We start from the raw sequence: 15,300 nt of genomic DNA, 5'->3' as shown, positions 1-15,300 counted from the left end.
GTCTGTCTAGCCGCCCTTGCAGGACTACGCTGAGTCGTCTATATCTCTTGCGATACCTTCTCTCCTGGGCTGGCAGCTACACTTAGACAAGTTCTCCTCATTTCCAGCCCAGCAGATATCCTTTTTGAGGATGATCCTGCACACTTCTAGAAGGATGGTAATTCTTCCTTGAGACAAGGTCATGGCCCTTCAACAGGGAGCTCGCGCAAGGAGAGTTCTGAGGACTTGATTACTCACCCCATTTCATTCGATTTGCTAAGAGAGTTCTGAGCAAAAATGGTGACGACAATGGAAGCGGTTTCCTTCGCTCCGCTCGTTTTCAGCAAGTCAAGCAGACTTTCAGACAATAGTCTCTGAGCTCCTTCTTCATCCAGGGCCTTTCTCCCGGTTCAATGGTTATTAGTAACTTCCAATGCCAGTCTTCTTCTCCCCATCATTGTTCTGGAGATCCGAACGGTAGTCTTACAGCAGGTCCACTGCCTTCTGGCGGGTCTCCCTATCCGAATTCAATTGGATAATGCCACGGCGGTGCCTTACGTCAGTCATCTAGCAGGTACCCATGGTCAGGCGCCATGACCGAGGTACCTCACTTTCTCTGATGGGCCGAAGTCTATTATTCAGTGATCTCGGCAGTATATATCCCAGAAGTAGAACTCTGAACGGCAAACAAATTCAGCCGTCAGGGTTCCGCCTCAAGTCAGTGGGAACTTCACCCCGAAGTCTTCCATCAGATCTGTCCTTACTGGAGCTCTCCAGTTGTAGGTAGGATGACATCCAGACTGAAGGCCAATATACTCGAGTTCGTGGTTCGGCCTCGAGATCCAAGAGCCGTTTTTTTGTTTGCGGAGCTAGTATCTTCTCGCCTTATCGTAGCACTACCGCAAGTAGGGACTTTCTCACAGGGAGTTTTCACACGTAGTTCTTCCCTATCGCATACCGTTAGATCATTGGGACCTTATTATTCCTAGGAGCCTTACAGTAGGCTCCTTTTTCATCCGGGCAGACTTTACTATCAGGGAAAGTCGTCCCGTTCTCCTCTGCGATATTCTCACTCTGACGAGTCTTTGGAGCTAGCTTCTCTGCTCTTTCAGACTTTTTTCCCTTATTTCCTTCAAGGCAAGGTTGTCCTCAGGCCATCTCCATCCCTTGTTACCAAGGTGGTACTGTATTACCACTGTTATGAGGGCATAGTTCTTCCCTCATCTCTTTTGGCTCCAGTCCACAAAATGGAATAAGATCCCCCATATTCTGGACGAAGTGAGTGCTCTGAGTAGGTACGTCTTGAGGACGGCGTCCTTCTGAAGGTTGGACGTTTTATTTGGGCTTCCTGACGGTAGAGGAAGTCTTCCTGACATTTTCAGGAAGGGTTTAGCCGTTTCATCGACCATGATAACATGGTGAATTCTTTTCACCATCCAGGAGTCCTTCCGTGCTAGATGTCAGCCTATCTCCGTCTATCAAGGGTTCTAGGCACCAGGCGTCAGCAAGGCACGCCTGCAAGCTTGCGGATTCGTCCAGTCTGCATGCATTCTTGAAGCACTATAATTCCCACACTTCCACAGATGTGAGTCTGGGCAGGCGGACTCTGGAGGCCGCGGTGGCGCACTTGTAAGTAGCGGTTACACAGGGCCTGATCTGTTGTTGTCCCCACCCAGGGACTGCTTTGGGACGTCCCACGGTCTGTGTCCCCAATGAGGCGAAGGAGAAATAGGGATTTTTGTGTACTCACCGTAAAATCCTTTTCTCCGAGCCATTCATTGGGGGACACAGCTCCCACCCTGTTATTAGCTTATAATTGTTTTTTTATAATCTGACATGCTATACTCTCATATATAATATGACATGCTATACGCTCATATATTGTTATTGATCTCCTACTGCTTTTGCACCGAACTGGTTAGCTGAGAGCCAGCAGGAGGGTTTATACTGCAGGGGAGGAGCTAACTTTTTATGTATCACTTAATGTCAGCCTCCTATTGGCAGCAGCATACACCCACGGTCTGTGTCCCCCAATGAATGGCTCGGAGAAAAGGATTTTACGGTGAGTACACAAAAATCCCTATTTCCCGACTATAAGATGCACTTTTTCCCCCCAAAAAAAGGGGGGAAAATGGGGGGTGCGTCTTATAGTTGGAATACAGACTTACCGGCAGACTTACCTCTGTGGCGGCGGCAGAGGTGCGGGGATGAGGAGGCGGTATGGCGTGAGCGGGGTCCCTTCCACAGATGAGGTGATGCAGCAGCCTGGTAAGCAGCAGAGCAGGGTGAATCATGGCGCTATTGGTGGTGGCGGCCATCTTCCTGAGGCCGCGCGTGCGCAGATGGAGTGCTCTGCTTCCCGGGGCTTCAGGAAAATGGCCGCGGGAGGCCGCACGTGAGCAGATGGAGATCGCAGCGTCCATTTTCCTGAAGATGAGTTCGCAGATTTAGATCTCGGCTTCAGGAAAATGGCCGACGCGATCTCCATCTGTGCACCCATGGCCTCCCGCGGCCATTTTCCTGAAGCCCCGGGAAGCAGAGCACTTCATCTGCGCACGCGCAGCATCAGGAAGATGGCCGCCGCCACCGATAAACCGCTAATTTATCCGGCTCTGCTGCTCACATTGGAATGGATACCGGGCCGCTGCGTCACCTCACCTGTGGAAGGGACCCTGCTCACGCCATACCGTTCATTATACCCGCACCTCTGCCGTCGCCACACCACTGCTGCAACCCCCCCATGGACACCAGGCCATGGCATTGCCCACCTAAGCAGGAAGGGACCCTGCTCAGGTGCACGTCGTACCGCATCACCCCACCTCTGCCGACACCATGCCTCCTGTGACTCTGCTTTGCCACCGCCAGCCCTAAGGTAAGATACTGTAAATTCGAACAATAAGACGGAGCCCCATCTTATAAAAAATCTTTTTTTCTGCAATTTTCACCCCAAATTTGGGGTGCGTCTTCTGGTCCGGTGCGTCTTATAGACCGAAAAATACGGGTACCTCTTCAAGTTCATCAAGAGAATGCCAAGAGTGTGCAAAGCAGGCATCAAAGTAAAAGGTGGCTACTTTGAAGAACATAGAACAGGGGTCCCCAACTCCAGGCCTCAAGGGCCGCCAACAGTGCAGGTTTTCAGGATTTCTTTAGTATTGCATCGGTGGTAATGTGATCATCTGCACAGGTGATGATTCTAACCCCTGTGCAATACTAAGGAAATCCTGAAAACCTGCACTGTTGGCGGCCCTCGAGGCCTGGAGTTGGGGACCACTGACATAGAATATAAGACATAATTTCAGTTGTTTCACACTTTTTTCCTAAGTATAAAATTCCACATGTCTTAATTCATAGTTTTGATGCCTTCAGTGTGAATGTACAATTTTCATAGTCATGAAAATACAGAAAAATCTTTAAATGAGAAGGTGTGTCCAAACTTTTGGTCTGTACTGTATGTCACTGACATCTATATATCTATGTATTCTATGTGTGTGTATATATATGTGTATATATATATATATATATATATATATATATATATATATATATTCTATTCTAACCTGTCACTCTGTGATTTTATTGTCCACGGCACATGAATTGCCGGCTTTTATTACATCTATTATATATACACTGCTCAAAAAAATAAAGGGAACACTAAAATCCCACATCCTAGATATCACTGAATGAAATATTCCAGTTGTAAATCTTTATTCATTACATAGTGGAATGTGTTGAGAACAATAAAACCTACAAATTATCTACGTAAATCACAACTAATATCCCACAGAGGTGTGGAGTTGGAATAGTGCTCAAAATCAAAGTGGAAAATGATGTTACAGGCTGATTCAACTTCAGTGGAAATGCCTCAAGACAAGGAAATGATGCTCAGTAGTGTGTGTGGCCTTCACGTGTTTGTATGACCTCCCTACAATGCCTGGGCATGCTACTGATGAGGCGGAGGATGGTGTCCTGAGGGATCTCCTCCAGACCTCGACTAAAGCATCCGCCAACTCCTGGACAGTCTGTAGTGCAACGTGACGTTGGTGGATGGTGCGAGACATGCTGTCCCAGATGTGTTCAATCGGATTCAGGTCTGGGAAATGGCCGGCAGTCCATAGCTTCAATGCTTTCATCTTGCAGGAACTGCTGAAACACTCCAGCCACATGAGGTCTGGCATTGTCCTGCATTAGGAGGAACCCAGGGCCAACCGCACCAGCATATGGTCTCACAAGGGGTTTGATGATCTCATCTCGGTACCTAATGGCAGTCAGGCTACCTCTGGCGAGCACGTGGAGGGCTGTGTGGCCCTCCAAAGAAATGCCACCCCACACCATTAATGACCCACTGCCAAACCGGATATGCTGAAGGATGTTGCAGGCAGCAGATTACTCTCCACGGCTTCTCCAGACTCTGTCACATGTGCTCAGTGTGAACCTGCTTTCCTCTGTGAAGAGCACGGGGCGCCAGTGGCAAATTTGCCAATCCTGGTGTTCTGTGGCAAATGCCAAGCGTCCTGCACGGTGTTGGGCTGTGAGCACAACCCTCATCTGTGGACGTCAGGCTCTCAGACCATCCTCATGGAGTTGGTTTCTAACCATTTGTGCAGACACATGCACATTTGTGGCCTGCTGGAGGTCATTTTGCAGGGCTCTGGCAGTGCTCCTCCTTGCACAAAGGTTGATGTAGCGGTCCTGCTGCTGGGTCGCTGCCTCCCTACGCCCCCCTCCACGTCTCCTGGTGTACTGGCCTTTCTCCCGGTAGCTCCTCCAGCCTCTGGACACTACGCTGACAGACACAGCAAACCTTCTTGCCACAGCTCGCATTGATGTGCCATCCTGGATGAGCTGCACTACCTAAGCCACTTGTGTGGGTTGTAGAGTCTGTCTCATGCTACCACGAGTGTGAAAGCAGAACCAACATTCAAAAATGACCAAAACATCAACCAGAAAGCATTGGTATTGAGATGTGGTCTGTGGTCCCCACCTGCACAACCACTCCTTTATTGTGTCTTGATAATTGCCAATAATTTCCATCTGTTGTCTATTCCATTTGCACAACAGCATGTGAAATTGATTGTCAAACAGTGTTGCTTCCTAAGTGGACAGTTTGATTTCACAGAAGTTTGATTTACTTGGAGTTATATTCTGTTGTTTAAGTGTTACCTTTATTTTTTGGAGCAGTATTATTATTATTTTTATTATTATTATTATACATTTTTATAGCGCCATTTATTCCATGGCGCTTTACATGTGAATACGGGGCAAATATAGACAAATACATTAAACATGAGCAGATAACAAGGCACACGAGTACATAAGGAGGGAGGACCCTGCCCGCGAGGGCTCACAGTCTGCAGGGGGTGGGTGAGGATATACTAGGAGAGGGAAGAGCTGGCTGTGCGGCTGTTCAGTAGGTTGAGGATCACTGCAGGCTGTAGGCTTGTCAGAAGAGATGAGTCTTCAGGTTCTTTTTGAAGGTTTCTATGGTAGGCGCAAGTCTGATGTGTTGGGGTAGAGAGTTCCAGAGTATGGGGGAAGCACGGGAGAAGTCTTGGATGCGGTTATGGGAAGAAGAGATGAGAGGGGAGTAGAGAAGGAGGTCTTGGGAGGATCGGAGGTCGCGTGTAGGTAGGTACCGGGAGACCATGTCACAGATGTATGGAGGAGACAGGTTGTGGATGGCTTTGTATGTCAGTGTGAGGGTTTTGAACTGGAGTCTCTGGGCGATAGGAAGCCAGTGAAGGGCTTGACACAGGGGAGAGGCTGGGGAATAGCGGGGGGACAGGTGGATTAGTCGGGCAGCAGAGTGTAGGATGGATTGGAGTGGTGCCAGAGTGCTAGAGGGGAGTCCAGAGAGTAGGAGGTTGCAGTAGTCGAGGCGGGAGATGATAAGGGCATGCACTAGCGTTTTTGCAGTGTTGCGGTCAAGGAAAGCACGGATCCGGGAAATATTTTTGAGTTTGAGACGACAGGAGGAGGCAAGGGCTTGGATATGTGGCTTGAAAGAGAGGGCAGAGTCGAGGATCACACCGAGGCACCGGGCGAGTGGGACTGGGGATAGTGAGCAGCCATTGACATTGATGGATAGGTCTGGTGGAGGGGTAGAGTGAGATGGGGGAAAGATGATGAATTCTGTTTTGTCCATGTTCAGTTGTAGAAAGCGAGCAGAAAAGAAGGCTGAAATGGCAGACAGACAGTGCGGGATTTTGGTAAGCAAGGAGGAGAGGTCAGGTCCGGAGAGGTATATCTGCGTGTCGTCAGCGTAGAGATGGTACTGCATACCGTGGGATTCTATGAGCTGTCCCAGGCCGAAAGTGTAGATGGAGAAGAGTAGGGGTCCTAGAACAGAGCCTTGAGGAACACCGACTGACAAGGGGCGAAGTGAGGAGGTGGTGTGGGGGAGGGAGACACTGAATGTTCGGTCTGTTAGATATGACGAGATCCAGGAAAGGGCCAAGTCTGTGATGCCAAGGGATGAGAGGATTTGTAGCAAAAGGGAGTGGTCAACAGTGTCAAAGGCAGAAGACAAGTCCAGGAGAAGGAGGACAGAGTAGTGTCGCTTGCTCCTGGCAGTTAGTAGGTCATTGGTGACTTTAGTTAGGGCAGTTTCAGTTGAGTGATGGGAACGGAAGCCTGATTGTAACCGATCAAAGAGGGAGCAGGAGGAGAAGTGGGAGGACAGTTCAAGATGGACGTGTTGCTCCAGCAATTTGGAGGCATAAGGGAGAAGAGATATTGGGCGATAGCTAGACACAGAGGATGGGTCGAGGGAGGGCTTTTTGAGGATGGGTGTGATCTTGGCATGCTTGAAGGATGAGGGAAAGACACCTGTTGTGAGTGAGAGGTTGAAGAGGTGCGTTAGGGTTGGGATGAAGACCGTGGAAAGGTTAGGGATGAGGTGGGATGGGAGCGGGTCAAGCGTGCAGGTGGTGAGGTGTGATCTTGACAGGAGGGTGGAGAGCTGATCTTCTGTCATGGTGGAGAAGCTGGTTTTGGAGGAGCAGGGTTGAGCAGCTAAGAGGGGCAGTGGGCGCTGTGGGCCAAAGCTTTCTCTGATCGTATCGATCTTCTGTTTAAAGAAAGAGGCGAAGTCATCAGCAGAAATGAGGGGGGAGGGAGTAGAGAATTGAAAGTGTTGAAAAGCTGTTTAGGGTTGTGGGACAGGGAGGATATGAGGGATGAGAAGTAAGTTTGTTTTGTGGCAGTGAGCGCAGACTTGAAGCTGGCGAGGGACTGCTTGTATGCAGTGAAGTGGTCGGCAGAGTGGGATCGCTTCCATCTCCGCTCAGCAATCCTGGAAGCCCGTCTCAATTCTTTGGTCAGGCTGGTCAGCCAGGGCTGCCTGTTAATTGTACGAGTTTTACTATGCATGAGTGGGGCGGCCGAATCGAGTGTTGTTGTTATTGTGGTGTTATAAAAAGTGGCAGCAGCATCTGTGTCATGAAGGGAAGCTATGTCTGTGAGAGGGAGAAGGGACTCAGAGAGTGATTGTAAGTTCAGATGTTTGAGATTTCTGCGAGGGTGAGTGAGTTTGTGGAGTGGGGGTTGCACACTAGGAGAGGAGAGGGACGAGAATGTCAGTAGGTTGTGGTCAGACAGGGGGAGGGGTGTGTTAGTGAGATTAGTAAGGGAGCAGAGGCGGGTGAAGATGAGGTCCAGCGTGTGGCCATCTTTGTGAGTGGCCTCAGAGGACCATTGAGTGAGGCCAAAGGAGGCAGTCAGTGATAAAAGTTTAGAGGTAGCTGAGGTGAAAGTGTCAATGGGGACATTGAAATCACCCATGATGATAGTGGGGATGTCAACAGAGAGGAAATGAAGTAGCCAGGTGGTGAAGTGGTCGAGAAAGGTGGAGATGGCTAGTTCTGGGGGGCGGTAGATGACAGCCAGCTGGAGGTTGGAGGGGGAATAGATGCGGACAGAGTGCACCTCAAACGAGGGAAGAGTAGCGGAGGGTGGTAGCGGGATTGGAGTGAAGGAGCAGGTGTCGGACAGGAGCAAGCCAACTCCTCCACCGCGTTTGTTGCTGGGGCGAGGGGTGTGAGAGAGGTGGAATCCGCCACAGGAGAGCGCAGCTGGAGAGGCCGAGTCAGAGGGGGTGAGCCAGGTTTCAGTGAGGCCGAGGAAGGAGAGTTTGTTGGTGATGAAGAGGTCATGGATAAATGTCAGTTTGTTGCAGATGGAGCGTGCGTTCCATAGTGCTCCAAGTAGGGGGAGCTGGGGAGTGGGGGCTGGATGAATGGGTATGAGGTTGTCGTGGTTGGGAAAACGTGCGGAGGATCGTGGCAGGGGGTTAGAAACGAGTGTGGGGATGAATTGGGGAGGGCCGGGATTTGGGGATATGTCACCAGCAATGAGGAGTAACAGACAGATCATTAGAAGGTGGGAGCAGGATAGGACATGATGCGGCCGTGTGTGTTTGGATAAAAAGGATTGTATGTGGAGGAACAGTTCTGAGGAGAAGGTGAGATAGCTGGGGAGTATGGAGGAAGAAATGACTAGTTCCTTACTAGGAGGAGGGATTGCAGGAGATTGTAAGAAGGAAAGTAGTATGGGGGTGAAAGAGTAAAGAAACCGAAACATTGTAGTGGTTAGTAGTCTGTTACCTTCCAGTCAATTCCAGTCCAATTCAGTCTAATTCAGAATCATAATTAAAAAGATGTAATTTAAAAGATGATTTGCAGCAGACTGAGTCTATAGCAGACTCCTGCATGTGAATATATCCCCAGTTAAGGGCAATCAGGTGTGAATGAGGGGGTGGCTGGGTATGGGAGACCAGATGTAGAGAGTTAAGCAAAGGTCATAAAGTGAGGGAGGGGTAAGACTGACCACTCAAAGAGATGCCAGGATCACACAATGAGATACATGAAAACAGGTCATGGAAAACAAGCTGATAGGTAAGAAAGCATACTAAAAGGATTATATGTGCTGCACCAAGACACTCAGATCCAGGGGAAGCATAGAAAAGCCAGTGCAATATACAGAGACATTCAGAAGCCAGAGAGAGCTGGGTAAAGTCAGTGCATACCATGGAAAATCAATGCAGTATACAGAGACATTCAGAAGCCAGGGAGAGCTGGGTAAAGTCAGTGCATACCATGGAAAATCAGCAGCAGTATATACAGTGGGGCAAAAAAGTATTTAGTCAGTCAGCAATAGTGCAAGTTCCACCACTTAAAAAGATGAGAGGCGTCTGTAATTTACATCATAGGTAGACCTCAACTATGGGAGACAAACTGAGAAAAAAAAAATCCAGAAAATCACATTGTCTGTTTTTTTTAACATTTTATTTGCATATTATGGTGGAAAATAAGTATTTGGTCAGAAACAAACAATCAAGATTTCTGGCTCTCACAGACCTGTAACTTCTTCTTTAAGAGTCTCCTCTTTCCTCCACTCATTACCTGTAGTAATGGCACCTGTTTAAACTTGTTATCAGTATAAAAAGACACCTGTGCACACCCTCAAACAGTCTGACTCCAAACTCCACTATGGTGAAGACCAAAGAGCTGTCAAAGGACACCAGAAACAAAATTGTAGCCCTGCACCAGGCTGGGAAGACTGAATCTGCAATAGCCAACCAGCTTGGAGTGAAGAAATCAACAGTGGGAGCAATAATTAGAAAATGGAAGACATACAAGACCACTGATAATCTCCCTCGATCTGGGGCTCCACGCAAAATCCCACCCCGTGGGGTCGGAATGATCACAAGAACGGTGAGCAAAAATCCCAGAACCACGCGGGGGGACCTAGTGAATGAACTGCAGAGAGCTGGGACCAATGTAACAAGTCCTACCATAAGTAACACACTATGCCACCATGGACTCAGATCCTGCAGTGCCAGACGTGTCCCACTGCTTAAGCCAGTACATGTCCGAGCCCGTCTGAAGTTTGCTAGAGAGCATTTGGATGATCCAGAGGAGTTTTGGGAGAATGTCCTATGGTCTGATGAAACCAAACTGGAACTGTTTGGTAGAAACACAACTTGTCGTGTTTGGAGGAAAAAGAATACTGAGTTGCATCCATCAAACACCATACCTACTGTAAAGCATGGTGGTAGAAACATCATGCTTTGGGGCTGTTTCTCTGCAAAGGGGCCAGGACGACTGATCCGGGTACATGAAAGAATGAATGGGGCCATGTATCATGAGATTTTGAGTTCAAACCTCCTTCCATCAGCAAGGGCATTGAAGATGAAACGTGGCTGGGTCCTTCAACATGACAATGATCCAAAGCACACCGCCAGGGCAACGAAGGAGTGGCTTCGTAAGAAGCATTTCAAGGTCCTGGAGTGGCCTAGCCAGTCCCCAGATCTCAACCCTATAGAACACCTTTGGAGGGAGTTGAAAGTCCGTGTTGCCAAGCGAAAAGCCAAAAACATCACTGCTCTAGAGGAGATCTGCATGGAGGAATGGGCCAACATACCAACAACAGTGTGTGGCAACCTTGTGAAGACTTACAGAAAACGTTTGACCTCTGTCATTGCCAACAAAGGATATATTACAAAGTATTGAGATGAAATTTTGTTTCTGACCAAATACTTATTTTCCACCATAATATGCAAATAAAATGTTAAAAAAACAGACAATGTGATTTTCTGGATTTTTTTTTCTCAGTTTGTCTCCCATAGTTGAAGTCTACCTATGATGTAAATTACAGACGCCTCTCATCTTTTTAAGTGGTGGAACTTGCACTATTGCTGACTGACTAAATACTTTTTTGCCCCACTGTATATATATATATATATATATATATATATATATATATATATATGTGTGTATGTGTGTATGTGTGTGTGTGTGTGTGTGTGTGTGTGTGTGTGCGTGTGTATTTTGATGAATATTTCGATGTGTAAATGACATAGAGGATTGCTCTATGTAAAAGCTCATGTTAAAATCGAATTGCAATTGGATAGCAATCGCACTGCATTCAGATGGAAATCGGATGCTAGGTGTGAAAAATCGGATTCTACTCGCATGACTCTCACATGACACTCGCATTACACTCGTGCGTCTCTCAGCAGGGAGACTCGGACCGATTTTTCATATGTTTAGTGTGACTCCGGCCTAATAGTTAGAATGGGCAGACTGGTTCCTAAGACACCACTTCTGACAACCCCATATGCCCTTTAACAACTGAATGCAATGCAGCCTGGCAACAGTCACACAGCGCCAATAAATATTGCCTTTTGGAACTAGGAAACATCTTAACCCTTTTTAGCTGGAGGGCAGGATATTGAATGTTTTTTTTAAGACTATTTTGCAACATTTCATAGCGATTACATTTCCTTTTGACTCACATCATGTGCACAGAAAAGTTAAAGAAACTACAGGATAATAGAAACCTGAGCCAGCGCCGAATTCTTGACTCTCTCTGTACTGACTTTCCCTTTGTTGCAGACACAATAACCTTGTCGGGGGACGAGCGCGAGTTTGGGCGGTTACATTTTAGGCTGCGATATGTGACAGCTGTGGAGCAAATCTGGATTACAGTGCTACAAGTAAGCGAAACAGACAGAAAAGGCCTTTGTGCAAGATCAGGGTCCAATAATGCTCTCCCTTATGTGTCTGTGGCAGGAGCTGCTTGTAGCTTTGTAGGTGGTAGTGGCCCTCTCACCTCTTGGTCCCCTGTATGTCTGCACAGGTTGCACCAAAATGGGATATCCACCCAGGCCTTTACAAGGGAGACGCTCCCTCGCCCGCACAGATGGACGTTTCACCATATGAATGTACACAACACACATTTTATTGCCAATTTTTTAGGACAATTTCCCATAGGAAGGTAATTTCCTTCATATCAGACATCAGGAGAATCTCATATTTGTGCATTGCTCAATGTAAGAACCTCTCTGACAGATATGAGTGGAGTTTGCCAAGTTTAATGTCAATATTGCCCAATCTTTCTTAGTGTTTCATTTCCTTATTAAAGATCTCTGCTTGCTGATAATGAAATTTACATTCAGAGACTGATAATTTGTCCTGATGGAATATTTTGTCACAGTTCAGTAACAATTTTATCATTCCAGGCAAAGCTGTGTGATCTATACCTAGGAGGACAGATCAGTGTCCATCCTAAACTCTCGATACATTGTAACAAACCTCAGCAGTGTGAACAGGACTATGTTAGGACAGGTTTTCAGCCTCTAAGGTGGTTTCCAATTCATTGAGACACCAAGCAGATGTCAAAGCTGATTAGGAAGTGAAACATAAATATGTGCAAGACATTAATTAACAAAATCAGGATATTGACTGACAGGAGACTTTATAAATCTTATCTTCTTCCTTCTGAGCTCCTCTCAGCTGATTTATAGCCTCAGAGTTTAGCTCAACTTTCATAAATCAGTTGTCATAAAATCAGGAGTGGAACTTGCCTAGAAAAGCGAAAATTGAAAGATTGACACCTGTTCTGTGTTTAGGAAACACTCCTGGTTTTGGCATCCAAATACTGACGTGTAAATAAGGCCTCAATGTAATTTCAAGACTAAACAGGTTTGCTAAGCAAATCTGGACTCTGTTTAACTATTCCTGGGGTGTTCTTGAAAAATATTTAGAATTGAGAGTCCTCAGTGGTTGATACCTTTTAATGGCTAACTGAAAAGATGGTAACAAATTGCAAGCTTTCGAGACTACATACGTCTCTTCATCAGGCAAAGACTAAAACAAATTCTGAAGAAACACAAATTTATGCACAACATAGTATAGAAAAAAAATGGAAAAACCATGGATAAGCCAGGTGACATGAAGCAGAATTACCATGGGTGATAAACAGTTACGTCCATAAATATTGGGCCAATTCTTAGATAAGGATTGTTTTATTGTCCTGTGATTAGGGTCTCTGTTGTGATGACCCCACATGGTCTGAGGGGCAAGTTCCTTAGTTGATGTAAAAAGACATAAATCCGTGTGACACGTTCATTCCTGCAGTGTGAGTGTCAAAGGTCGTCATCATTTTATATTACCAGACTCTTCTGTCTCTCTGCGATTTGAAGCTACCTTTTAGCACAAGTAATTTCATGTCCATAATGTTATGATTTGGGAGACAAAAATGTATTGCCACAGGTAGATCCATTCTTTTTTCTCTTATTGTATGGCGATGAGAGTTCATTCTTGTTCTAAGCTTTTGCCCTGTCTCTCCCACATACAGACCCCCAGTTGGACATTTAGTACAAATAATTAGGTACACCACATTAGAAGTGACGCAGCTGAAAGTACCTGGTATCTTGTAGTCCTGATGTGAATTGGGGATCTTTATCTTGTCCGTGGCCATTATAAATGGACAGGTTTTACATTTTTTCTGATTGCAAGGAAAGGTACCTGCAGCTGTTGGAGAGGACAAGGAGCTCTTGAAAATGATGCTTCTTAGATTTGGGGGCTGCCTAAAACACAGTAGTGGGGGGTCTGGAAAAATGGATTGTAAGCGGGGTGTTCTTGACATTTTATTATAGAGTGACTTCCAGGCTGGTTGGAGATCAATTACAACTTTTGCTACAGATGCAGAGATAGCAGGATATTAAATTTAAGACTATAATTACATCGGTGTTTACAAGAACGGTCTCGGTTCCTCCTCAGCTGAAGGATCTGTACTGGCCAGCGAGCTGCGGGCACTACCCAAATATCTACATTAAAGGAATTATTACCCTACCCAAACCCATCCAATTCAAATCCTCTGCTAAAGAAGCCTGTCTGGTAAGTGAAGTCCTCAAGACATCATTATAGCTGCCTTCAAGTTTCCTCCAGTGTATTGGGGTTATGGTGGTGACAGATATACAATGCTTCATGGGATCACTAGTCCTTAGGGAGTAAGAATGACCCCTTGGTAAATTAAAAAAGGGTCATGGTCCCCTGAGGTACCAAGACATTAAATCTTTCCTCTTCTCTTTAACCCAAAAGACAGCCATGAGGATCTGTAGAGTCCCACTGTCTGCAGAGCTGCAAATCTTGTAATTGAAGCAGTCATACCACCCAAAAAAAGTGTCCTACACTGCCACTAGGTGGTTATCAAAAAATTAAAAAGGATCCTCTGAAACAATACATTTACAATCCATCCATAGGATAAATATACGATTACTGGGGATCTCACTGCTGGGAACCCCATGACTTTAAGAATAGAGATCTCAAAGTGCCCTGTGTTAGCAGAGCAGTAGTGTGCATGTATGAGCACGGTTACATTCATTCTTATAAGACTGACCGAATGGTTGAGAAGTGAATGAAGCTGTGATCACTCAGAAGCAATGCCTCATCGTTCACACAGGGGACTGTTCTTGGGATGTGGGTCCAGCAGTTGGACTCCCAGTGATCATTACCTACAGACTACAGTAGCTTCTAAGTATATTTTGTGAAAATACAACTTTAAGCAGCACTTGGCTGTTTCCATTACTCCCATAGAGTCTGCATGGTGTGTGCTAGACTGGGACTCTGTTAAATCACCTCTTCTTCGTGGTTAAGAAGTAGGAAGAGAAACAAGGAACTCAGGACCCCTTTTAGGCTATGTGCACATGTTCAGGATTTCTTGCAGAAAATTCCTGAGAAAAACCTGAAATTTTCTGCAAGAAATCTGCATGCCTTTTTTGCGCGTTTTTGCCGCGTTTTTGATGCTTTTTTGGACATTTCGCAATGCATTTTATAGTGGGAGATTCGCAAAAAAACCCGCAAAATTAATGAACATGCTGCGTTTTTTACCGCGATGCGTTTTTTTTCACGGAAAAAAACGCATCATGTGCACAAAACATGCAGAATTCATTCAAAATGATGGGATGCATATTGTATGCTGTTATTTTGCGGTTTTATAGCGTTTTTATTGCGAAAAAATTGTGAAAAATCAGCAACGTGTGCACACAGCCTTAATGTGATCATGGAGAGACAATCAAACATTTATCACATATCCATCACAGATTGCAGTGGTTATTTTTCTACAAATACACTTAAATAGAGGAGGAATTCTTCTCCATCTTTACCTTTTATAACACAACTGTTCTGTAAATATGAAAATATGCTACAAAGTGTGAATAAATTTGTGGATTTTAGGAAACCTGTCGGCATTGCTCCACCATTGGTAGATACAATAGTCAGCAACCCTTCTTCAAACAGATGGAATAGATTATTACCTTGTTACTACAAATACAGATTATTGGCCAGAACAACCCTCCATCTGCTGCTAGTTTAGAAAACAATTTGGAAAGTCAGATCGAGCAGTCAGATTGTGTTGTAAGGACTTGTCATAGGGAATAAAAGGGGAAAAAATCAGGTTTGTCGAGGCCTTTAGCTTTCTTCTCAGAAAAGAACCAGAATTGCCCAAAGAAAACTGAGACTAATAATGATTTATTGTGCC

General features: G+C 45.9%; 1 protein-coding gene across 2 annotated transcripts in view; it reads left to right on the top strand.

Moving 5' to 3' along the window:
• The window catches only part of TC2N (tandem C2 domains, nuclear), a 94,653-nt gene that overhangs the window by 64,825 nt on the left and 14,528 nt on the right, over positions 1-15,300 (top strand). For both annotated transcript variants that reach the window (XM_069736861.1, XM_069736871.1), the window contains 2 exons: positions 11,373-11,473; positions 13,542-13,658. In XM_069736861.1, coding sequence (XP_069592962.1) covers positions 11,373-11,473; positions 13,542-13,658 — 218 coding nt within the window. The remainder of the gene's footprint in view (positions 1-11,372; positions 11,474-13,541; positions 13,659-15,300) is intronic.

The sequence above is a fragment of the Ranitomeya imitator genome, chromosome 1 (genome assembly GCF_032444005.1).
Source record: "Ranitomeya imitator isolate aRanImi1 chromosome 1, aRanImi1.pri, whole genome shotgun sequence".
NCBI classification, from domain to species: Eukaryota; Metazoa; Chordata; class Amphibia; order Anura; family Dendrobatidae; genus Ranitomeya; species Ranitomeya imitator.
Note: the sequence above shows the minus strand (reverse complement) of the source record. Positions and strands in the feature narration are given on the sequence as shown.